The sequence below is a fragment of the Rousettus aegyptiacus genome, unplaced genomic scaffold, assembly GCF_014176215.1.
Source record: "Rousettus aegyptiacus isolate mRouAeg1 unplaced genomic scaffold, mRouAeg1.p scaffold_m13_p_7, whole genome shotgun sequence".
NCBI lineage: Eukaryota > Metazoa > Chordata > Mammalia > Chiroptera > Pteropodidae > Rousettus > Rousettus aegyptiacus.
In genome coordinates, this window is record NW_023416310.1 from 46,184,274 (window position 1) to 46,209,608 (window position 25,335).

The 25,335-nt window shown below is 47.2% G+C and overlaps 1 protein-coding gene across 26 annotated transcripts in view; it reads left to right on the forward strand.

Moving 5' to 3' along the window:
- The window catches only part of DYSF (dysferlin), a 197,936-nt gene that overhangs the window by 29,775 nt on the left and 142,826 nt on the right, over positions 1–25,335 (forward strand). For 15 of the 26 annotated variants that reach the window (XM_016130568.2, XM_016130569.2, XM_036224020.1 and 12 more), the window contains 9 exons: positions 6,493–6,598; positions 14,720–14,834; positions 16,106–16,198; positions 16,568–16,779; positions 18,499–18,627; positions 19,070–19,132; positions 19,785–19,835; positions 22,428–22,458; positions 23,060–23,175. In XM_016130568.2, coding sequence (XP_015986054.2) covers positions 6,493–6,598; positions 14,720–14,834; positions 16,106–16,198; positions 16,568–16,779; positions 18,499–18,627; positions 19,070–19,132; positions 19,785–19,835; positions 22,428–22,458; positions 23,060–23,175 — 916 coding nt within the window. The remainder of the gene's footprint in view (positions 1–6,492; positions 6,599–14,719; positions 14,835–16,105; positions 16,199–16,567; positions 16,780–18,498; positions 18,628–19,069; positions 19,133–19,784; positions 19,836–22,427; positions 22,459–23,059; positions 23,176–25,335) is intronic. The other 11 variants (XM_016130577.2, XM_016130581.2, XM_016130582.2 and 8 more) reach the window with 1 other exon arrangement.

A 25,335-nucleotide genomic window follows, 5' to 3' on the forward strand; every position in this document is an offset into this window, starting at 1 on the left:
GACTAGACCTCCCAACCTCCTCTTCAGTGAGAATTTAGCCCATCTAGGAAGTACACTCGCTGAGCTTTAAAGAAAATGACCATTTACCTCTGGTCTCTCCGGCAAAGAATTAGTAGCCATGTGACTTAAAATGTAGGTTTTATTATTATTCAGGTATGTTGAGGCCAACAGATTAGGAGATGATTGTCTTTGAAAAAAAAAAATGGTTTGTTGCTCACAGTTCCTAAGAGGTGAGGACCTGCCGCAGGATGCAGGCCCACATGGGGAAGCACCAGGGTCAGTGAGGAAGCAGAGGCGCGAGGGCAGGGCAAGGGCAAGAGCCTGTTTCGTGGTTTCCGTGGGACGGAATGGGCAAGGTGGGGTAGGCAGGCTCAGGATTGGCTACTCCGAATAATTTCAGTGGGCTCTGGCGTGTAGGGGCTGTCTGCAGTTGTGCAGTACCTGGCCTTGAAGTGATCAGGGCAGGAGATAGAGCCCTGGGGAGTGGGAGTCCACAGAGGAGGTGGTGGGGGAGTGGGCTCTGGATGGGCTGGTTTGCATATGAAAGGTGCTTACAGGTGAGTCCTTTACTATTTCTAGGAATTGGCTAGCCCTGGGAGGGGCGGTCCCTCTGGAGGGTCAGCAAGGCCCCTAATGTCAAACATCAAAATATGGAAAATAATGATTAATGATTTTTTTGAATTTTATTTTTTAAAAAGTTGAACCAGATCAAAAGTATAGTCTGGGCTTCCTTCCTTTTTGTTTCAATCGATCGTGTTACACTCCAGGGGTTCCGAGGTATCGTAGCAAGTCCAGCATGGGGTACAAGGTGAAGCCTTTGGAATCAGGCTCTGCCTTGTTATCTATGTGAAAAATCAGGTAAGTCAAATGCCTTTCCAAGTCCAATTTCCTCATTTGTAACAGTACCTACCCCACGGGGCTGGCGTCAGTTTAGACGAGCTAGTGTGTGTAAAGCGCTCGGCTCTGTATCCAGTACACACTCTGTCTGTAGGAGGGAAGCTGTCGTTAGAAGTAAGTTCCATGAGGGCGAGGGCTGTGTTTTGTTGGCTATGTTAGTTAAGTATTTCTTGGATGAAAATTATAAAATTTTAAGAGTTTTTAAATTTAATTTTTTTGTGTTGGCAAAACATTTAATTCTCTATTACAAAAATAGAAACTATAAGGAAAAAAATGGCAGTGGAAATTCTCCCTGTCATCTGTGTCTCTCATCTGCCCGGTTCCCACCCTTCTCCCATAGGGAAACCACTGTTCTTGGGTTCTTATCCATCATTCCAGGATTCTTATATTATTGCTTAATCACCAAAATGGATTCTGACTTCCCTCTTTTTTACGCAACAGGTAGCACATTTTTTAAAAATAATTTTTATTTGTATTGTGGTAAAATATACATAACAATGACCGTCGAAACTACTTTAAGCTTCTAGTTCGGTGGTATTAAATACATTCTCATTGCCGTGCACCCTTCACCACCACCCATCCCCATAACTCTTTTCATCTGTAAAACTGAAACTCTAGACCCATGAAACAGTAACGCCCCAGTCTTCCCTCCCCTCTGCCTTTAGCAGCCACCATTAGAAAGTCTAAAGTCTAAGTATAGGTAGCATATTCTATATACTCTTTTGCACTTTATTTTTTTTTAACTTAGCAATGTATCTTGAAGATTTGCCATGTGAAAGTCTGTGACGTACTTCCCATTGTTTTTGTAGGTGTATGCATAGTATTCCCCTGCATGGCATGTGCTTCAGTTACCCCTCTTCCGTGGTGGATATTTGGGTTGCCTCCCGTGTTTTGTTCTTATACACAATGATGTAAAATGCCCAACGTTTTAAAATAAAATTGTTTAGATTTCTTTGTGCTTCATTAAAATATATTTGGCCACCTTGATTCACACCCTCACACTTAAGCGGATGTGGAGACTCTACCCCATAGTGCTCGTCTCCGCTAGGACGATAGCCCTTCTTTTTCCATGGCGGGAAAACGTGTGCCCTGTCAATGTGGAAACCACTTTGCCGGCTCCCTCCCTCCCTCACGGCCGTTCCCGACCTCTCTGTCTGTCTTCGGGATGGCAGCAGCTCTTTCAGCCCCTACGCTTCTCTTGCCCCCACATTCCAGCGGGATGAGTGGGTCTGGGGAGGCTGGGAACACAGCGGCATTTTTCTGTGAGTGGGCTGCAGAGGGTGGGGCCAAGGCCCCTGCCGGGCTTCTTCCTGACCCGCCAGGCTCTACACACACCCAGAGCTGGCTATGAGGCTGCCTGTGCAGGACCCCAGCCCCCACCCTGCCTCATCGGACCTACTGAAACTTGTCTGCTGCGCTTCACCACTGGTCGGTGCCTACTGAGAATGGGATGTCCCCGATGCAGACGGCCCCTGAGCCCTAGGGTGTGTGTCTCAGTCTTGATCTCTGGATTGGGTGGGACTCCTCAAGGGTCTGGGTCCTTCCAGGAGTGAGACCCTCAGAATGAAGCCATGGCTCCTCCATCTTCTGCAAAATGAATGAAGAGTGGCCATCCGGGTTCTCCGTGATCAAACCTCAGACCCCTGCCACCAACCAGGGAGCGCCTCCCCCCAGAACATTTCTATGCTGTCCAACCCAGGGCAGCTCGCTCCTTAGGCTTTGGGACAGGCAGCTTGCCACAGCCCTTCCTTCAGGGGAGTGGGAGTTTGTGAAGCTGACCAACTCCTCAGAGGGACTGGCTGCAGGGCCTGTGGCAGGGGCGGCAGGTGGGGGCATTTCATGGCCCAGAAAGACAGTTAAGGGAGGAAATAACAAGCGGTCCCTCCTGGCTGAGGTGCCTGGGCTGGCAGCGCTGGGGCTGGGGCTTCCTCCTGCATTTCCTCCCATTGTTCCCCACCCTACTTCCCGTAATTCTCCTGGGGGAAGGGGGGCTGGGCGGGCTGGTGCAGGAAAGGGAGGCAGATGGGGCCTGGCTTTGCTCTTGCCCTCCGGCCCACTGGTGCTCTAGCCTGAGGGTGTAGGACCAGGCCTGTCACTCCCTTCCCCTCTGCTGCTCTGCCTGGCCTGCCTCCGACTTCCCCAGGCTAACACCTCAGGGGATCTGGGGACCTGAGTTCCAGGGCAGGCTCTGCCAAGAGGAAATTGCTTAGCAAGTTCCTCCATTCTGCTGCCTCGGTTTTCCCACAAAGGGCAAAGCGACTCTGATCACCAGTGTTGCAGTTGCATGGATACATGGGTCACCAACACCCATTAGTCTTTTTGGTAATGCCCAAGCCCTGAGGACACTTCAGGCAACAGCCTGGTGACAGTTGCCCTCTCCTTACTGGCCCCAGGACACTCCAGGAGCCCCAGTTCAGTGAGCTGTGGTACAAATTTGCTCTGTGCTGCGAAGGCATATAAAACAAACCAGTCCAAATTCTAGAAAATGTAACTCTACTAGCATCACGAGGGCCCTTAGAACTTCAGAATAAGTGTTAGTGAACATCTCTCCCTTTAGTCTTTTCTTTACAGAAATGTTGGAAAAATTGGTCTTGGAAACATATCATGTTTATTGCCCTGCTAGCAAGAAAACCCGCAAGAGGTAACCAAGAGTCTGCTGTTCCAAGAGTGATGGATATTGAGGGATTTTGATGTCCAGAAGCTTACATTAGTGGCTAGTTTATTCATTTATCATGGTAAAATATACATAACAAAACTTACCAATTTATCTTTTGTTGATTAAAGAACATCCATGCCTACAAAAAAGTTTCATGAGACTTTATTTGAGCCAAATTTTGAAGGCACGACAAGCAAAATCTCCACGAATTGAGAAAATGATGTGGAGAACGGCGGTTTCGCAGCTTAGTTTTTACGTTAGAGTCAAAGGAGAAAAGAAAGGGTGGTAAATGAAACCCATGAGCGGTAGGTTAAGGAGGCGGGAGAAAGCAAAGTGTGGAAATCTCTAAGATAAGAGAAAAGGCAAAGTGGAGAAACACATACTTCTTTTACATCGATGGGTACAGGATGGTTAATAGTTAACATTTACAGCACATGGAGCTGATATGGGGGAAACAAGGTAAGAGTGAGGGATTCTGCGTTTCCTGCTCTGGTGCCTGGGGCTGTGTATTTGAGAGGTCTAGAAAATTACTCTGACGTTTGACAGGTATGTTATCTTAGATGTGAGAACAATTGACAGGACTCATTTAAGGTCAAGAATGACCTTTGCTAAAGAAACTATAGGCCTTGGATGTGACTACTTGCTATGACTTGCCCAGTTATGAATTTATGATCAGACCAGCCTGTGTGGTACTTTTGGTCACTGAGCTTGTCAGGCCTGCCATGTCCCTCAGTTTGTCAGGTTTATTACACAGCAACTTTTTCGTTCACACTGTTTTAAGTATACAGTAAAATGGCATCAAGCACATTTGCGTTGTTGTGCGACCAACACCATCCACCACCAGAACTCTTGTCACCCCAGACTGAAACTCTGTACATATTTAATGATAACTCCTCTTCCCCCTTCCCACTTGGCCTTAGATAACAACTGTTCTACTATCTGTCTTTATAAACTTGCTTATTCTAGGTACCTCCTAAGTGGAATCACACAGTATTTGTCCTTCGCATCTGCATTATTTCTCTTAGCATAATATATTCAAGGTTTTTCCATGTTGTAGCAGGTGTTGAAATTTCTCTTCTATTTAAGTCTGAATAATATTCCATTGTATGTATATACTACATTTTACTTATCCATTTATCTGTTGATAGACACTTGGATTGCATTCACCTTTTGGCTATTGTGAATAATGTGCTATGAACATCGGTGTACAAATATCTATTTGAGTTCCTGATTTCAACTTTTTGGGGTAAATATCCAGAAGTGGAGTTGCTAGAGCATATGATTGTTCTAATTTTGATGTTTTGAGGACCCGCTACTCTTTTCCACAGCACTTGCACGTTTTTTCATTCCCAACAGCAGTGCACAGGTTTCCAGTTTCTCCGTATCCTTGCCAACATCTGTTATTTCCTTTTTTCTTTTCTCTCCTTTTTCTTCTTTTCCCTCTCCCTCTCCGTCTCCCCTCCCCCTCCCCTCCCCCTTCCTCCTCCTCCTCCTTCTTCTTCTTCTTCTTTTCTTTCTTTCTTTCTTTCTTCTTTCTTTCTTTCTTTTCTTTCTTTCTTTTCTTATTTCTTTCTTTCTTTCTTTCTTTCTTTTCTTTCTTTCTTTCTTTCTTTCTTTCTTTCTTTCTTTCTTTCTTTCTTCTCTCTCTCTCTTCTCTCTCTCTCTCTCTCTCTCTCTCTCTCTCTCCTCTTCTTCTTCTTCTTCTTCTCTTTCTTCTTCTTCTTTCTTCTTCTTCTTCTCTTCTTCTTTCTTTCTTCTTCTTCTTCTTCCTTCTTCTTCTTCTTCTCTTCTTCTTCTCTTCTTCTCTTCTCCTCCTCCTCCTCTTCTTCTTCTTTTTCTTTTTTTTTACCATCCTAATGGGTGTGAGGAGTAAGGGGCCATTTTTAAAAACCAGCTAATTAGGTGAAGATTGAAGTTTTATTGCATGAGGTCATAAAAACTCATATTCAAATCCATTATTACATAGACCAGAGGAAAGAAGGTCTCAGATAAAAGGTGGGCTGTTTATGCATTAGAGAAAAACATTAAAAAGCAAATGATGAAAGGACACCTATGGGTGTTCATGCCCTGACGATAACGTGCAGGAAGCATGCAGAAGTCTGATGCAGGTACCAGGCTACAATTGTGATTGACACAGGCTACTTGCTGCCCTGATTTTCTTCTGCCACTGCAGAATGCAGTTTGCATTTCATGGTTCAGGGAGCATAACCACCTTCCTTGGCACTCTTGGAAGAGTCCCTCCACTGATCATCACATGGTGACCAACTCTTTCTTAAGAGCCTATCCATTTATGGAGTCCCCTTCTCTCCATCAGAGATATGAGCTCAGGTGTATGTGGTGTGGCAGTTCTGGGCCTCTCTTGGGATCGTGGCATGTTCCCTTGCTCCAACTTTCTTTTCTTACTCTTCTCGAAGATAGAAGTTCTGTTTTGTTTCGTTTTTCCCTTTCATTTATAATTATTGCTGGCTGAGCCTGGGAAACCAGTACAGATGGCCTGTGTAGATGTGGGTTAGATGAACTGCTGAGGTCTTGGAGCAATGCAGATGTGACAGTGAAGGAACTGCCCCTGCTTTCAGGAGATGGCCATCTGGTGGATTGCTCAGGTCCAGTGGCCAAAGCAGACCTTAAGTGGGGCACCGAGGCAGGGTGGGGTGGCAGGGCTGGGCCTCTGAGGCGGAGCGGAAAGGGGTCAAAGTTGACCCTGGAGGAAGGAAAGGTGTCTCTCGAAGCTCTTATGCAGGGGAGAGGGGCTTGGCTCTCCAGAGATGGTGATTGGGGTGACTGGGGACAGGGCTGCAGGGGGCACCTTGCAGATCAGCTAGGCAGATCAGCTTTTCTGTGTGGTGTTTGTGTGGTGGTGCTGGTGGTGGTGAGGGTGATGGCAGGAGACGAGCTGGCATATGAGGATAGTTATCTACATTCTACTTTTTTCCTCTCAGGTTCCTGGGAGAAGCCAAGATCCCACTCCGGGAGATCCTCGCCACCCCTAGTCTGTCTGCCAGCTTTAATGCGCCCCTGCTGGACGCCAAGAAGCAGCTTACAGGGGTAAGTGCTCATCAGGCCTCTGTATCAGGGCAGTTTCTGGTTCAAGGCCTTGCCTGTCTGACCCTAGAGCTGTGTCCTACTCCAGCTCCAACCTACCAGGCTTAGTCCTCCCTGGCCAGAGCTCAGGGGGCCTGGGAGGGGCTCTGGGTAAAAAGAGATGGGTAGGGGACAGGAGGGAGCCCCGCCCCACCTGCAGGGTTCAGATGAGCCTGGCCTCAGACCAGCTTGGCCTACTCCTGGGTCCCTTCCTGGGGATGATTTTACTAGAAACCCATGTCTTCCTAAGCTTTCCACAGCCTTGGTTATGGTTTCCCCAATCTCCCTGTCAGCTCTCCCCCCACACCCCGGCCCGTTTACCAGTTCCAGAATATCTGAGTCATCTGGGTCACAGATCACAAAGGAGACAGACGCCCCTCTGCCCTGCCACTGAGACCTGCCACTCGCTTCCTTTCCTCCATTGTTTTTCTTGCCTCCCCCCCCTCCCCCGCCCAGCCTTCCCAGTGCTCTCCCAATCCTCCCAGACAATTCCCAGCCCTCATCTCTGGCCTCCTGTTATTTTTAGTGAGCTAAATATATCCTGCAGGGTTCTTTCTTCCTGGTCAGTGGAATTCCTGACCTCCCTCTGGCTCAGCCTCCCAGGATGCACTGGGGGAACTTGCGATTTGGAACTACTTCCTCCCAGTGTGATTCTCGGCTGAGATCTTTCAGACAGATGAGGCTGTCTTGTTCCATGGAGTGCGTGTGTGTGTGGCAGGGGGTGGAGGTGGTTGGGGGCCCTTGGCTGGCTTGGTGAGTCAAGAAGTGGCCAGTCTGAGCAGAGTTCTGAATAGAATCACTACTGGGTACTGAGACCTGAAGAGTGTGACTGACTGAAGTCACACAGTGAATCGATGTCCATTGGGGGACACGAATCAGAGGGTGCATCTCCTAAACTCTCAGAAGTGGAAGGGACTTGATTGGAGTGGTTCACTGTCCTCCTGATGCTGGCACTTTCTTCTGAGGCAACTTAAGACAGTGAAGGCTGGGATGCTTCCTAGGAGAACTCATGTCCTTCTCAGACAGTGCTCCCTGGTAGAACATTCCGGTTCAGTGCAGTGTTCACTGAGCCTGTCTCCATCAGCTCCGGAACCCCCTTTTGTCTTCTCTTTGAACTCTCCACTCTCCTAATAATGCTCCTAATTGTTTATAGTTCCAATTTCCAAGGTAGGTGTCTGGGTTTTTCCGTCCACACCACTAAGCGATTCTCTGATACCAGCCAGGTGTCCTACAATTCAACTCAACTCTGACACTATTTACCTGGAGACAGCATCAGGTCCCACAGGTTAAGGGCTCAGTCCCACAAGACTGGCCCCTCCTTCAGGTGCCAATTACAAGTCCAGGCTGTCACCTGTACTTCTGACCAACTGGCTATAGATCGGAGTTTCCTTGGGTTCAATTTGCTAGAAGGGCTCACAGATCCCAGAGAAACATTTAAGTTACTAGATTTCTGGTTTATTATAAAAAGACATAACCCTGGAACAGCCAGATGAAAGAGAGACAAGGAGCGGGCTATGGGGCCAGGGACGTGAGCTTCCACGCCTCCTCCAGGTTGCCACTCTCCCCATCTCCACATGTGTGCACCGACCCGGAAGTGCTCCAAGCCCTGTCCTTTTAGGTTTTTATAGAGCCTTCATTACATAGTCAAGATTGCTTAAATCATTTGTCTTTGGTAATTGAACTCAATCTCCAGCCCCTCTTTTCTCCCTGGAGGTTGGGGTTGAGGTGTAGAGGGTGGGGCTGAAAATTCCAACCCTCTAATCCACTGGTTGGCTCCACTGGCAACCCCATCCACATTAACATAATAAAAGAAACTTTACCGCTCTTATCACTTAGGAAGATCCAAGGGGCTCTGCAGCTCAGTGCCAGAAATAGGGACTAAGACCAAATATATATTTCATATATAAATCACAGTATCACATCCGTATAGTCAAGAAGGACTCCAGCGAATTCTGGAACTCTCCTTTCAGAGGGCTGTAGTTAACTCTAAAGGTGCAGAGCACTAATGGAGAAATCTACGCACCAAGGTAGCTGGTGAGAGATATTTTGAGTCAGGGGATCTGGGTGGTGCTTCCCCATTGCATCTCGGGGATGGGGCTCCTACTTTGCTGTGTACCCGGCTCACCATGCCTCCAACCAGGGTCGCTTGCTTCCTGGCTGAGCTGCTCCAATGTCTCTCCACTCTAGCCCTGTATGCATCTGGGACACTGGTGGTTTCTGCAAGTTCTGCACTTGCTCCGCTCCAAACTCACAGGGAATCCAGCTTTTCACACTTACTTGGTCCTTGTTGATGGGACTGAGCCAGTCTGGTGACATACCCTGGAAGCCTCACCTCTCCTCCCCTTGCTCTTGGTTCCCACGGTTTGTCTGTACTTCTGCTCACCAGCTAGAAACCTGCTGCTTTCTCTTCCCTGGTCTGGGTCCCTTGGCTGTCTGCACAGCTTGCCAGTGCTTCACAAACCACAAAGGGAGTGTGAAAGCCAGAAAATGATGGATGGGGGAGGAGGGCTGGACCCCACTTGGTTTAGCCCCCGGTGGAGCACAGATTGGGCTTCCCTCCCTGCTGCCCAGGAGGCAGCTGTAGTCTGTGGAGAGGGTCTGGGTCCATCTTTAATCCCTGTGATAGCACTAAATCACGGTACAGCCCTAGGCAGGTTCCAAGGCCCTCTGAGCTGGGGCTTCCCACGTGGGACCTGGGGCTGGCTGTGCTGCAGTGGGAGGCACAGAGAACTGGGGATGTGACAGAAGGGACAGAGAGCCTTGTCAGCAGCTACAGATTCCCACTGGCCTTTTTACTAAGGCTGATTCCTGGGTTGGACCCAATGGGCAGAGCATAACAGGTGTCCCCAACTGGTGAGGGCTCAGATTGCCTCAGAGAGCCAAAGGAACCTGCTGATGGAGTGATGAGAGTGGACATAGGGCCAGTGGGATCCTTAGAAAACCCTGGAAATCCTGAGAGGAGGAAGGGCCTGCGGCAGGCTGGGTGTGGACTCCATTTGCACGTTACTCGGCGTTCTCACCCAAGTCCCTTCAGATATGGCATGCTGGCCTGCGTGCCACAAGAAGACGCCAAATCTACCTTCAGTCAGCTTCCAGACTGAAGGGGAAAACACTGCCCCTGTCCTGGGGGAGCCTCCAGCCCATGGGGACAGGAGCAGGAGCAGGAGCGAGCCAGACAAAGTACTCTGGTAAAGCCTCAGTTTCCTTCAAGAGGTTTGAAGATGCTGCCAGCCCCTCTGCCCCCCATACTATCTCGCCTCGGGCCTGCATCGTACCCTCCGCTAGCTTCTGGACGTTGTCTGAGGGAAAGGCATCTAAAACCTAGGCACATATGGGGCTTTCCTGTCTGCTCGGGAAGCGCGTATCGGGAGAGGTCTCTGTTGGGTCCTGCTGAGCTCAGTGTTAGAGAATTGTAGCTTAGGAAGCAGGCGAGCAATGAGGCTAAGCATGACAGGGTGGGTGAAGGACTCCATAGCCTGACTGCATAACCTGTAGGAGGATCTGATGAGTTGTCCCCTGTCTTTGCCTTTGATTTCTTAGCCCCCCACCCCCCGCTGGCCTGGGGGCCAGACAGGACCCTCTAGAATTCTGCGATATTGGCTGCGACCCAAAGATTGCAGACGTGGGTGACTGAGGTTACATGGTCCAGGCCAGCATATTTTGGTGGACACATGACTGACTGATAATGGTCTTGTGGTAGGATGTCTGCATGGCAGTGATGGGACTGGAGACCTGAGGAATAGGGCTCTTATATCGAGTACTTTGGTGTGGAGGGACTTAAAGTGGGTCCTGCTGGGGGCTGTAGGCCAAGGGTATATGGTCTGGAAGAGTATAGAGCTCACATACATCCCACAGGAAGAAAGTCTAAGCTCTGGAAAAGGGGAGAGGGGTGAAGCATGATGTCATGGTGAGGGTGAGATGTCCTGATCGTGAGTGGGGGCCTCAGACATGCCCCCTTTCCTTTAGATCCTTAGCAGAGCTGGAAGCCTCCAGCATTAACTACTCCTGGCCCTGAAGCAGTGGTCTGAGGAGTCTGCCCCCTAGTGGCGAGACCTGTTTTAGATCCTGGGTTCTAGATCCTTTGAAGCTGTCCGGGATGTTCCTGTGGCAAATTGATGAGCATATAAAAGGTGGAGCTGTCTGGGGATGGAAGTCGCGTTCAGGTGCCTGCAGTCACCAGCATGTTGCCAGTTTCAGGAGGTTGGTGCAGAATTATCAGTGTGGAGGAAACAGGATGCTCTGGAGATCCCAGGGAGAGCTGCCTAGTGGTCTCGGGATTCTGGGGTCATTGCTCCTTTCTGCTCCAACCAGAGGGCTGCTCCGGAGCCGTTGTGCTATTGTGCTGATATTCAGGCCATGATGTGGAAGAGTTACACTCCCGAGGCGCCACCTCTGCCCAGAGGTGGTGTGCCAGGAGCCTGCAGGTGGCATGAGGGGGTGGGTGGGGGAAGGTGGGTAAACAGGGTGAGCCCTGAGAAATAGGAAGAGGTGTTCTTCAAGGCAATCTGGTCCCAGGGTCAGGGGACTTCAGCTACCAAGTGTTAGAAGAACCTGGGCTGAAGGACAACCAAGTTGTGTCCCCTTTAAGTTTTGGCTCAACCGTCTTCACCTTACTGGGGTCCCCCGAGACCACTTGATTTAACACTGCTACCTGGACACCCTCCTGCTCCCCTCATTCCACTTGCCCCCATTTACCTTTTCTTTCTAACATGCTATATAACTTATGATTTATTTCTTTTATTATTTATTGTTTGTCTCCTCTGCCATAATGTCAGTTCTAAAGGCTGAAGCCTTTGCTTTGTTCGTGAAAATAACCCAGTATTTTGATGTGCTTGGCTCTGTGCAGGCTCTGAGTACATATTTATGGGGGGAATGAATAAGCAAATGAATGAATAAATGGGTCAGGCCAGCTGTGTCAGTTGGGGCCCCACACCCCGGGTCCTTCAGATGCAGGCCCAACACAGGCTGAGCCAAGCAAACACTCCACACAGGCCGGTCCTGTAGGCACTCGGGACCCATGCCTGGTTTAGTTCTCTGCTGTCATCATCTTGAAATTATTACTGAATTTTTAACAAGGGGCCCGACTTTTCATTTTGCAGTGGGCTTGCAAACTATGTGGCTGGACTTGAGTGGGCGGGGGCACCTTATGTTTCTCTACTGAGCGAGATTCCTATGGTTAGAGCAGAAGCAGATTTCTCAGACTTTCTAAGCCTTTTATTTTAAAATAAGATTCAGAGAAAAGATCTAAGAGCAGAATAAAGAATATTTTGTACTGAACGATTTGAGACTAAGTCACCAGCCGTCTGGCCCACCTCCCTGAATTTAGTGTGTATTTTCTCTATTTAAGGACTTTCTCTTACAGAACTACAACATAACCTTCGACACAGAAAATGAATGCGGGGACAGCACTGTCGTCTAACCCACAGACCCTCATTCAAGTTGCAACAGTTTCAACAGTGTTCTTTAGAACAAAAGGATGGAATTAAAGATCACATGTTGTGTTAGTTGTTCTGTCTCTTTAGTTGGCTTCCTGCTGGGAGAATTTCTCGTCTTCCTTTGACTTTTATGACCTTGTGACTTTGATTTTGGAAATACAGGACCATTATGGTGGAGACCGGACCTCAGTTGGGGACTGTCTGATGTTTCCCAGTGATTAGATTTAGGCTGGACATCTTTGGCAGGAATATTGCACAGGGGAGCTACCTTGTTCTCGTTGTAGCCTGTGGTGATTTGATTGTGATTTGTTTCATTACCGAATTATTAAGCTTGATCATTTAATGTAGAATTTTTGGATTTCTCCACTAATCCACAATTCATTCCCTTTTCTAATAAGTAAGAATTTGAGGGAGAGGGACTTTGTATGAAGGCCCTGTTTGTCATCCAACTTTTACCCAGCAGTTTTAGCATCTATTGTTGCATTATTTTTGGAGATTTATTGAGCTTTATTGAGATATAATCACATTTATCTTTTAAAGTGTACAACTCAATGTTTTTACTATATTCACGGAATTATACAACCATCACCACTATCTAATTTTAGAACATTTTCAGCACTCCAAAAAAAAGTCTATTTTAAAATTCTTTGTTCATTTCCTAATTATGTCATCTTTGCTTCTTGATTGGATTAATTATTGTTTTGATGATTGGTTACATGGTGATATTCTAAATCAGTTATTTTATTCTGCATTAATCAGTTGGCATTTGACCATAAGGAAAAGCTTCCTTCTGATTTATTTATTTATTCCCATATGGATTCATATATTCCTCTTTTATTTAATGGTTTAATCTGTTGCAGTCATTATTTATTTTCATGTGTAAATTTTCCCAGTTCGGTCAGTGGCAGCCCCTGAAAGCAGGTTTCTGTGACGTTTGACAACGTTTCTATCATTCTTTTTGTATTGTCTTGCTTTCTGCCATAAAAATTTTCCAGGGTCATCTTCTATCTTGGCCTAATCTTGCAATTAGTTCTCCGAAGAGCCCAAATTGCCTTTTGTTGAACTGGAGAAAAATACAGATGCCCAGGTCCATGTCAGACCTGCGTCGGAGGCTCCAGCAGTCAGGCGTGGCCGCGGGCTAGTCTGGGCATCTGGGGCGGGCCCCAGAGGCAGTTCTTTTTCTTTTTTGGGATTGCAGGAGCTTGGGTTCCAGGTGCAGGGAGTACTGGCTGCGCAAGTGGCGACACCTGGTGGTAATTTAGGGACCTGCAGCGGCGGTTAGGGCAAAGCCCCGGACCTGGAACTTAGAAGTGTCTCTTTGCGTTTCCTGGCCTCCTGGCCTCTTTCCGGGTCTCCTGTGATGTGGAGCTGGCTTCAAGATTTTTCATCAGTGTTCTGAGCCCAACACTCTCATCAGTTCTGCCCTCCCTTGACTTGGCTGACCCTACCCAGGCCCCATTCTGGAGGGTTCAACCCCCAGAGCTGGATACATCTAGTCCTTGAGCACCTTCTGTCTCAGAATAAGGATTCATTCCAGAAGTTTCTGGACATCCCTAATATAAGTCAGTAGAGACGGATGCCTAGTGAATTATACTAAAGCCACTCAGAGGTTATTATGCATCATTAACAATTATATTTATAAAAGGTTTGGAAAACCTGGGGAAATGCTTATTGTCTAATGTTAAGTAAAAGAAAAGCATTTTATATATAGCAGAGCTGTATATTGTTGGTTAAAAAAGATTGGAGAGGATTATATCAAAATGTGAATAGTGGTGGAATTATGGCGATTCGTTTCTTTCTTTTTTGCCTTTTTTTTTTCTTTGAAGTTTTCGAACTTTCCAAACTTTCTTAACTAGAGGATCTATTACTTTGATAAAAAGGCTGCCCCAGTGGGCCTGCTGGACCTGGAGTTCCAGGGAATGCTCGGCCCGGCCCCCACTGGCCTGAGAGCTGCAAGGCTGGAGAGCCTGCTGCGGCTGTACTGTTTTTGCAGGTTCAGGGGGCCCTTTGAACAGTGCAGGTCTCGTGGTGGGGTCGGGTGGGGCGGGGGCACCAGGCAGCCAGTTGCTCTCCTCTCGGCAGTCACAGCTGGAGCAGCTGGGGGTTAGGCACGGATGAGGGTGCTTCTGGGAGGAGAGAGGGCTCAGAAAAACGAGCAGTGCCCTGAGACCCTCTCAGAGTTTGGCCTGAGCAGAGCAAGGCTGAGGTGTCTGTGGAGACATAGGCGAGAGCCCTCAGCTGAGCAGCCAAGAGACCAAAGGGGCTTTTTCCTGAAGATGGGCCTAAGCTGAGAGTTGAAAAATCTGACAGGAGAGGCTGGGTCGCTGATTCATTTATGGAAGCTTACGATGTGCTCTATCAACTTAGGCCCTGTGAGGAAGGTACTATTGCTCTCACTACTCCTGTTTTGTAGATGAGGAAACTGAGGCATAGAGAGGTTATAGGTCTTACCCAAGGTTGCACATCTCCTGAGTGGTGGAAACTGACTTTAGAGTCTGTGGTCTTTATCACCTGACTATGCTGATGGGCCCCTTGGGTGGCTTTGTGACTGGAGCCACCTTTCATGGTGGATAGATGGAAGGATGCTGGAGGGCGGTGGTCCAAGGCCAATGCATTAACCTGCTGCCTTCTCATTCCCCATCTGTTCTAGGCCTCGCTGGTTCTGCAAGTGTCCTACACACCGCTTCCTGGAGCTGTGCCCTTATTCCCACCCACCACTCCTCTGGAACCCTCCCCGACTCTGCCTGACCTGGATATGGTAGCTGGTGAGGAGCCCATCTCACCCTGGCAGGGCCCAGGGGAGGAAGCCCAGCAGAGGCTCCAGGACCTGGGGGTGGGGGCCGCGGTGAGGCTTCAGCAGCCTCTGCTGCCTCTCCAAGGTTGGGGGAGAAGAGAGGACACCAGTGGATGGGCATCCTGATGTCTGCCTTCCACCGTGCAGGAAAAAGGACAGGAGATGTGCTCCCCTAGGTGCTCCTAGGGTCCATATGAGGATGCTCTCCCAGCTCTCGCTATCTAGGGAGAGGGCTGTGCTGAGCTAGGTGCTCTGCAGCTCTGGATGAGTGGGTGCTTTAGATGGGTTTGGGATGGGGTCCGTCCCAGGGGATACCTGAGGCCTCACACACTTCCCAGAGACCAAAGCTTCCCTGCCCTGGTACCCAGTAGGCCTTTGGTGATGAAAAGTGACAAAAGAGCTGGATTTTCCTTGAAAGATCTCTAAGTTGAAGTCAGGGTACATGAGTTCCAGGCTTGCCTTTGACCTCAAGTAGCTGTGTGACTTCGGGCTGACCACTCTCCCTCTCTGGGCCTGCAGTTTATCATTCGTAAAAGGAGCAGACAGTCAGCTAAGTCCCAAGGTTGCTTCAGGCCCCTTCACTTGCCTGTGCAAGGCTTCTCAAGTGAGGACCAAGTCCAGAGCGGTTGGCTTACCAGTGCAGGGCTGGGTGTGGAAGCCCACCGGGGTAGGCAGGAAACCACACAGATGGGCCGGGCAAAGACTTGCCCTGGGAAAGAGCCTGTAATTGTCTCATGGTGAAGTGACCTAGAGGCAAACACAGTATTAAATCAGAGCAGCCTCTGTGTTAGTATGTTCTAGGCCTGTTCTGGAGCATAGCCCTCTGTGGGACTCTTGGTGAGGGAGGCAGAGCAAGGTCTATCTTGTTGGGGGTCGGCACTGTCTGAGCTTGGAGATAGGGAGATCGCTCTGGACTGGAATATAGGTTGAGGTGGGGAGAAGGGGTGCTTCTGGTGACACAGGGCAGGGAGCGTGGAGGATCCCGAATATTCTTTGACAACTTTTGAGGTGGATCTGACAGAGTTAGGTTTGTGCCACTCAGGGAGGCTCCTAGAAGTGATGGATTCCCAGTCTTGCCTGGAAGGTGTTGAGACAGTTCCTGACAGACATGGCAACTGTTCCTGAGCTTTGTGTCAGGCTGGGTTGGGCGAGGAGAGCAGAATTGAGAGGGGGTGCGCGAGCTGGCTTTCCTCACCCAGCTGCCTCCTCCCCTCCTGGGGCTGTGCCCTGCCCGCGTGCCAGGTGGGGGACAGAGCCGGGCCGAGACTTGGTCCCTGCTCAGTGACAGCACCGTGGACACGAGACACTCTGGAAAGAAGTGGCTGGCCCCCGTGGGTGAGACACAGCCAGGGCTGTCCCGATCTTAATCCTGCCACCCGTAACCATCTCATCTCCGCCATCGTCAGCTCACAAGAGTGGGACGAGGTGGCCAGAGGGGCTGCCCCTGCAGGCCATGGTGGGGAGGGCTGGGGCCATTGTTTCTTTCCTGTCGACTAACTGGACTGACTGCCCCCAGTTTCAGCTGTTGGAAGCTTCTCTTTTTTCTTCCTCATCCACCCTATCTCATCGATGAGGGAAGGAGACGGGCAGGGAGGTGGGTGGTGGGTCTTGATGCTCCTGCCCTTTGGATACTGCATGGGCTGGGCTGGTTCCCAAGGGCAGGGCCCGAGAGACCCAGATCTCACTAGCACCTTCTTCTCCCAGACACCGGAGGAGAGGAGGACGCCGAGGAGCAAGGGCTCACGGGAGATGAGGCAGAGCCATTCTTGGACCAGAGTGGTGTCCCAGGCCCGGGGGCTCCCACCACCCCGAAGAAGCCACCTTCCCATCCTCCTCCGTACCACCCCGGCAGTAAAAGGAAGAGAAGCACACCCACGCCCAGAAAGCTGCTGTCGGACAAGCCTCAGGACTTCCAGGTGACGGCCGACTCCTTCTTGTGTGGGTCAGCAGCTGCTAGTGCCATAGTGCCAAGTGCCTGCCTGTCTGTCCAGCCTCAGGGAAGACGCTCAAGCCTCTCCTAGGTGGGAGTCTGGTTTCCCTGGGCCCTGCACAGATGCCGAATGGGCAGTTCACATTTTGGAGCCTCAGAACAAGCCTCTGCCCAGCCTCAGGTTTTGCTCCTGAAAAATGAGGGGGCACTGAAGAGATTCAGCTTAGCTTTACATCTGTTATCTGTTTCCCAGCCACAGAGTTTCTCTAGCTAGCTACTTGCTGCTAGTCAAGGTGTGGTCCTTGGACCAGCCATGTGAGCATCACCTGGAAGCTTGTTAGAAATGCAGAACCCCAGACCTGCTGAATCAGAATCTGCCTTTTAACAAGATCCCCTAATCTAAGAAGCTCTGTCTAGCTTTTTTTCTCTCTATGTCTATGCCCTTCCTTATTGCCATGGATTTTTCTGACAGTCATGTGAAATTTGAATTTGTTCAGTCTCTTCAGAGAATAAAACTAATATTAACACTTTGATATATTTTTATCTAAAAGCTCATTTTATTTGCCTTTTAATTTTGGTCCTTTGCTTTTTCTTTTTCTTTGGTACAAAAATTTTCCTTTTGATATAGTTGCATTTAGTGATATTTAACTCTTCAGAAATACTTTTAAAGTTAAAAATGGGAAACTTGAATCTTTATTAAGTGCAATAAATTATAAAAATATGTTTTAGTTCTAAGTCATGGTAATTTAAGCCAAAGTCCTAGCTATAACCACTATGTTTCCCTAAAAGACAAAATGCTAACATATTTTATTATTATTATTGCCTTTTTTATCCTTGAAAAATCAAAATATGTTTATTGTAGAACATTTGGATAAGTCACTTAATCACTTTCCCATTGTAATTAATAATATATTCTTCTGTAATATGCTATTTCTAAAAAAAGAGTTGGCCAATAGATAAATAACTACTGTTTAGAAGTTAGAACCAGTAAATATTATTTTTCTACAAAAACTGTTTTCATATTTCAAAATTTCATATTTTAAAATATTTTGTCTAAATTTGGAAGTGCAGATATTCTTGAAACCTTCATTTGTAGTTGAGTGGAGAAGACTCTTAATTTGTTTCTCAGAATGTAAGACAGCATTGCATTTTTTTTTTTTTTTTTTTTTTACGCCTACAGTACCTGGTCTTTCTAGGTGGTCTCCCATCCAAGGTCCTAACCAGGTCTGAGCCTACTTAGCTTCCAAGATCAGACAGGATCAGGTGTGTTCAGGGTAGCATGGTGTAGACAGCATTGAATTTTATAAAGGATAAAGAAGGATCACTGCACTATTTAAGTTTGACCTCTGAAGGAATTGTCAGTGAAGAATGTTCAAGCCACTTAAAAATGTTGGCGTTAAAGGGCCCGAGATGCCAGTGGCTGAGTGAAGTGAACAGGGGGCCGGATCCTTGGCCCAGCCCTGGGATTTAATGCTGGTAGCTTACCTGGGGATAGCCTGGCGGCTCTTCTGTGGAACAGTGAGATTGTATAGGTGTAAGGGACATTGGCGGGGGAAAGTACGATTGTTTCTAAAATGCTCTTCTAAATCTTTTTAATACGGTTCCCAAGAAGCCAGCAGTGAGAATGGTCTCTTGGGGTGGTGGCTGGAGTGGAGGATGGCTCACTTCTCCCTTCCTTCTGCTCATGTGCCCTCCTGGCTTTCAGATCAGGGTCCAGGTGATTGAGGGGCGCCAGCTGCCGGGAGTAAACATCAAGCCTGTGGTCAAGGTCACTGCTGCCGGGCAGACCAAGCGGACGCGGATCCACAAAGGAAACAGCCCACTCTTCAACGAGGTGGGAGACACTGGGTATCAGGACCAGGACCAGGACCTGGGTGGGCCTTCTGAAATAGGAGCACGCAGCAGACCCTGGCCGTTCACTCGGTTGTTACATGTTGTGCTAACTTTGGTTTGAGAAATGTACCAGGTCTTGAGTGGCTATCTGAGGAACTGGAGAGAGGGTCCTAGCTCTTATGCCTGCATGGGCTCCCACTACTCAACATTCCCATCATTCTGTAGGGCCAGCCTCCCACCCCGTTCCTGAGATGACAGCCTCTGTGGGCTCAGGGGAGGAATGTCCCAGAATCTGTCAGGTCCCCAAGGCTCAGTGCTGGGCTGAGCTCACTCCACACTGTCTGTGTGGGCCAGATCCGGAGGCCTTGGGTGGTGGCTGACACTCTCCCTGGCCTGAGGGTTAGCAGTCACTCACTCATTTCCCTTTTGCCTTGAACCAACAGACTCTTTTCTTCAACATGTTTGACTCTCCAGCGGAGCTGTTTGATGAGCCCATCTTTATCACGGTACGTCTCAGCTATCTAAGCCTTCTCTGTGGGCTGGGTATACACCACATGCACATGCCTGTCAGTGTGTGAGCGGTGTGCGACAGAAGCCTTCAGGCTCGGGGCATGAGTGATACAGAGCAGCTCACCCCACAGTTCTGCTGGCTACAGACGTGCCTTCCACAGCTCAGACGGAGGCAGCGGCTGAGTCAGGAGACCCTGCCGCTCAGCACCCATAGGTGCCTTGAGTCAGGGTCCTGAAGTCATTGTTGTGGTGGGTACTTTAATTTTCATCTTATTTTGTTTGTCCATGTGCCTGCTTCTGGACAACATTTTCTTTCTCTGGGATTCTGCTCTTCTTTTTCCCTCTTTCCTCCAAAAAGCAATATAGTTAAGTGGTTAAACGTATGGACTCTGGAGCCAAACTGTCTGGGTTCTTGTTCTGCCTCTGTCATTTAGGGGTTTATAATTCTGTAATTTCTCTTCGCCTCTGTTTCTTTATCTGTAAAATGAAGATAATAATAGCACCTACCGATAGGGTTCTCGTGAGGATTAAATACGGCTTAGAACAATCTCTGGAATGGAGTAGGGGAAGGAAGAGCTATCGGGTTGGATCCGGTCTGGGCAAACATTTGCTTGTGAATGAGAGTTTTATTTTTTTTTTTCCCTCCAGGTTGTAGATTCCCGTTCCCTCAGGACTGATGCTCTCATCGGGGAGTTCCGGGTAATTGTTTATTTTCTACGAAGTCAGTCACTTCTCCCTTATCCATGTTAGTGGAGGCTCTGTAGATAACGTGCCAGAGTTGGCACTCCAGAGAGCCTGTATGTCTTGGTTTGTGTTGGTGAAATCTAATTAACAAACAAAACAAAACAAAATCTTCTTCCAGCCTAGAAATCCTCTCCACAAAGGTAGTAGAGAAAGAGAACACTTCTATTATCGAATAAACATTAAACCAGAATGTGGTGTGCTTCACAGGCAATCCGCAGAGAGATCGTAAAGACAAAAAGAAATCTTTTTATGAAGCCGAGGAGATATAACTCACTCCATACATGTTCTCAAGATAAAAAGTAGTCCTCACGTAAGAGGACTTGACAGCCCCCATGGTCATACGTAGTTCATCCTGAGTTTACTTGGTAATTGGGGTGATGTCTGTTTTAGTGGATTGACTTTTATCCAGAGGAAAAAGTAAGAAACAAGCTTGAATTTTTATGAGACGAGGTAGTTTTACAACTTGGAGCAAAGTGTGTACTGAAGTTAGCCTCTCCTTTCCCACAGACACAAGGAGAACCTTGAGAAAAACACTTCTGGGTCATAAACCTGACGAAAGGCTTATTTAGTTTCTAAAAAGATCCATGTCAAAGAGACAGAGAAAGTATTTACAGTTATAAGTTTTAAAGGTAAATGTTCTGATGAAATCTCTTCCTTTATTTCCAGCACAGGCGTTAAGCTTCTTATTTTTAATTTGCATTTGTCCTGACATCTGGGAAGGCTGTGTGTTTGAGTTTAGGCAGCATCCTCCTAAGCTGGCTGTCTTGGGCCAGCGTGACAATGGCACTCTGTGCCTGACTCTGGGTTGGGAGCGAGCTCAAGAAGTGGAGTGAGCGGTGGGGTGGGGGGCAGTGGAGAGAGTGGGGAGCCTGCCTTGCTCCTTTGTCTCAGACAGTGCAGAAGGAAACAGTCCCTTATAGAGAATGGAGAACTGACTGTACAATTCAGCTCGTAGAATGGCTTTAACAGGCCACATAAAGTAATGGCAACCAGCAATGGAGAATGGTGTTTTAATATAATTCGTAATGATTTTCTCATTTTAGAATCTTCAAGCATTTATTAACTGGAAAGAAAGGGCACAGGCATATATTAACTTCCCCTACTATCCAAATAAAATAAAATATGGTCCCCTTTCTGGAAATTGAGTCACAAGATAGAAAACTCTTTTTTCCCAGAGAAGCAGTTTTAAAAGGAATAGGCTTGAGCCTAAGTCATTCTGTAACAAACGTGATCTTAATTATGTTTAGAGTCTCTAATCTTTGAAGCACGTTCTTGTTCTGAGAACTCTAAGATTAAGGTTGTTGACGTAAGAAATGTCTAAACCTGTAAAGAATTTTTGGAGTTTGTTTGAACCAAACTGATGACAATTGCCAGGAAGTGAAATCTCAAGAAATTAAGAAAATGCTCAAGAAAATGGCAGTTTTACAGCTTATTTTATACATTAGAACAACAGAGCAGGTGTAAGGAGGGTTACCTGAAATCCAGTGGTGGTCGATTAAGAAGGTGGGAAAAAGCAAAGCAGAACAAACCTCTGGGATTGGATAAAAAGTAAAATGGAGAGACACACACTTCTTTTACATTGGTAGGTACAGGATAGTTGATAATTAACATCTACAGCACATAGAGATGATATTCGGGTAACAGGATAACAGAGAGGGGTTCTGTGCTCTGGTGCAGGAGGCTGTGCCCTGAGGGGTTTGGAAAAGATTACTCTGATTCCAAGGGTTTGTTATCTCAGATGCACAAAGATGATAGATGGGCCCACTTAAGGAAAATATTGTCACGGAAGCTACAGGCCTAGGATGTGACTGTCCACCACGACAGTTAGGGATTTTTATGGCAGACAATCCTATGTGGTTACTTTTGGTCTCTTGAGTTTGCAGAGTCAGCCATGCTGGCCCCCCCTGAGTTTGTCAGGTTTAGTATATGACCCTCTTTTTTTGTCCACAAGGTAAAAATTATTGTTTTTTTCTAATTATAAAAGTAATCTATGATTTAAAAAAATTTCTTAAAGCAGTTTTATGTTCATAGCAAAACTGAGTGAAAAGTATAGTGTCCATATATCTCTTGCCCCTCCCCCATAACCTCCCCCCAAATAGACATCCTACCAATCTATGATTTTTTTAAATAGAAAATTATAAAGTACAGGGAAGAATAAAAATAAAAAACACCCAGATCTACTACCCAGGGACAGCATAGTTACTGTTTCGTTGTATTTTCTTTCCTCTTTATTTTCTGCGCACAGATATACTTTACCAAACTTCAGTCCAGAGGTATTCCACTTTCCATATAATGTCAAATGATGAACATCTCTTCATGTCTTCAAATATTCTTCAGAACATGATCCCACCCCACCCCTCACCCCCCGTCCCAAAGATCTAATTAATGGCTTTATTAAGTCATTCGTGAATCAGGAAGCATCCTATGTAGCAACTGGGAGGGCTCTCCCTTCAAAACACGATTTTTAATGGTACAATATATTGGACCACATTTATGTGGCACTCTGGGGGCAAGAGTTCAATTTGTGTTTTCTCTGTTTGATTTCAGATGGACGTGGGTACCATTTACAGAGAGCCCCGTGAGTGACTTTTTTTTTATCACTTTGGCCATATCCTTGCACCTTGGGTTTGGTGGCTGCTTGGGGGCACTCATTTGCCTTCTTGGGGGTTTTAGAATTTTGAGGTGGAGTTTGATTTTGGAGGTGAGGTCTGCAGGGATGAAGGGAGGGTAGGCTTTCACCTTTTGGGTGAAACAGGCCCTCAGAGAGCTCAAACCCTCAGGAGGGTCTCAGCTGGCCTAGTTGGGAATACTCGATCTGCAAGGCTGAAGCAAGGGTGGCTGGAGGCTGGGGTCACTCAGACTGGGGCAGGTCTTGCATCGCAAGTCTAGGATTTGTCCATACCCTGGTTTCTGCTTTGCTCTGGTTACTTCCTGAGAGGAGGGTAAATGGCCTTGGGTGGGTCGTTGGCTGACTTCTCAGGGGTTTCTATGAACATTTCTGACTGAAAGCTACATGAGCACTTGAAGTATCTTTATTCAAGAATTTGAGACCTGCCCCCAAGTCCCAGTGGGCTAGTCCTTCATCTCACCCAAATGCAGTCTTCCCCAAGCTCCTGCGTGCGGTTGCAGGCTTGGGCCCTGCCAATTTTGTGGTCACCAGTGGATGTTGTCTCTCTTAGGACATGCCTATCTTAGGAAGTGGCTGCTCCTCTCAGACCCTGACGATTTCTCTGCTGGGGCCAGAGGCTACCTGAAAGCGACCCTTTGTGTTTTGGGGCCCGGGGATGAAGCACCTGTGAGTACATTTTCCTGGGTCCTCCCTACAGCACCTCCCCCTGGCAGTGGAGGGCCAAACAGACTAACAAAAAACAACTTTAGTTTTTCTGATTTAAAAGAATATACAGTAATTATGAGAAATGTAGAATATGTGGAAAAGTATAAATAAAAAATGAATCACTCATAATTCTACCACTTGGAGAGCTGTTATTAATATCTTTTTGCATATCCTCCTATGGATATGCATGCATGTTTTTAAAATAATTTTTTTAATTGAGGTATAATTGACATATAACATATTAGTTTCAGATACACAACATAATGGTTCTATATTTGTATACATTGTGAAATGATTGCCACAGTAAGTCTGGTTAACATCTGTCATCCTACATAGTTGCAAAAAGTCTTTTTCTCGTGATGAGCACTTTTAAGATCTATACTCCAGCAACTTTCAAATATGCAATGCAGTGTTAACTATAGTCACCATGCTGTGCATTACATCCCCAGGACTCATTTATTTTATAACTGGAAGTTTGTAGCTTTTGACCACCTTCACCCATTTACCCTGCTCCCCCACCTCCTGCCTCAGGCAACGGCTAATCTGTCGCGTATATTTCAGCTCTGCAAAAGTGAGATCATTCCCTATATATCATAGCCTGAATTTTGTCACTTAAGAATATGTCATTATCACCTTTACAGGTCAGGAAGTAAAGTTATAAGTGGAGGTGGTAGAATGAGAAAGGTGTTTAAAGTTGGGGAACTATGAGCATCTTTGTATGTTCGGGGAGAGAAGTTTAGAGTTTTTGTGGGAGAGGATGAGGGGTTCATTAGATATGAACAGGAAGATTTCTGAGCAGACAGAAGAGTGCCCACTCTGGGTTAGAGACTTTGTGGTAGAGCCTTGTAATGCTCAGTAGCCTAGAAGTGGAAGAAAGCTGGGTGGATGGTGGAGGTGTCAGGTATGGTATAGGCGAGAATGGTGGAAGCACAGGGCCGAGGTGGCCAGGGCATCCAGACATGGCCGATGGCTCAGGCAGGGAGGATGCAGGAAAATAGGGCCTAGAGCTTCCGAAGAGGACAAAGAATAGAGAATGCATATTTACTGAGCACCTGCTATGTGCCAGGCTCTGTGCTGGGTGCCTTGCTCTGTGTGAGTCAGGGTTGGAGGATGCAGATAGGTTATAAACTGTCTTCTGAGAAGGGTTTCGGTGGTTAAGATTTTGCTAGAGGAATGGTTCTGAGTGATTGTGTTACAGTTATGGGGAGTCCTGGAACTCCTGGACCTCGGTCTTGGTGTCCGGTCGACAAAGAATTGAAAGCAGATGCCCAGAAATTAATTGTATGCTAGCTAGCTTTATTAAAAGCTAAAATATACTTTTAAAAGGGAGAATAGGCTGCCAGGAGCAGTGGCCATTGGAGACAAAATAAGCTCACTCTCATAAGGGAGAGCAAGCTGCCAAAAGCGGTCAGCACCAAAGACTTCTGCCAAGCGAAAGTCCACTGTCAGACGGGAGAGCGGGCAGGCTCAAGGGAGAGCTGCCCCATCTGTGGTGGGTTGGGGGATTTTATCCATGAATCTAACTAAGGGGTGGAATATTCATGATTTTGGGTGGTCACTTCATGGAAAGAAGGTGTTTTTTTTTTTTTTCCCCTCGAATTAAGGAGATGCTCCTTTTCTTACCATGTTTGGGCTTTTTGGAATAGTCATGGCATCAGATGTATGATGGGTACAGCCTTAACCATAATGCTAATTTATTATAATGATCACATAATGAAGCAAAAGTGAATTCCAGGTCACACCAGCTGTCCTTCGCGTGCCTATGTTGGGGACTTTCCCTAGCCCCTATATTTTCTGCTTAGCAAGAAGTTTTAAACTACAAAACTGCTTCATTGTGTTAAAGCTACTGTTTAAGGCTGTTTTTCATTTTAGTGGCTCTGGGGAGGGATCCTGATGTAACTCTGACCTCAGCTGCAGGTTGGAGATATGGCCATATCTCTAGCAGCTGAAAGGGAGGGGAGATTAAGGTGCTGTTGGTGGAAGAGAAGGAATTGTGTTGGTAAATGACTTGTCCACATGGATGTTGATTATCTTTATGGGATAAATAGAACTGGAGGTCAGATACGCAGATGGTGAGGCAGGCACTGAAATCCTCAAGGCAAGGCGAGCACGTGTCCTTGT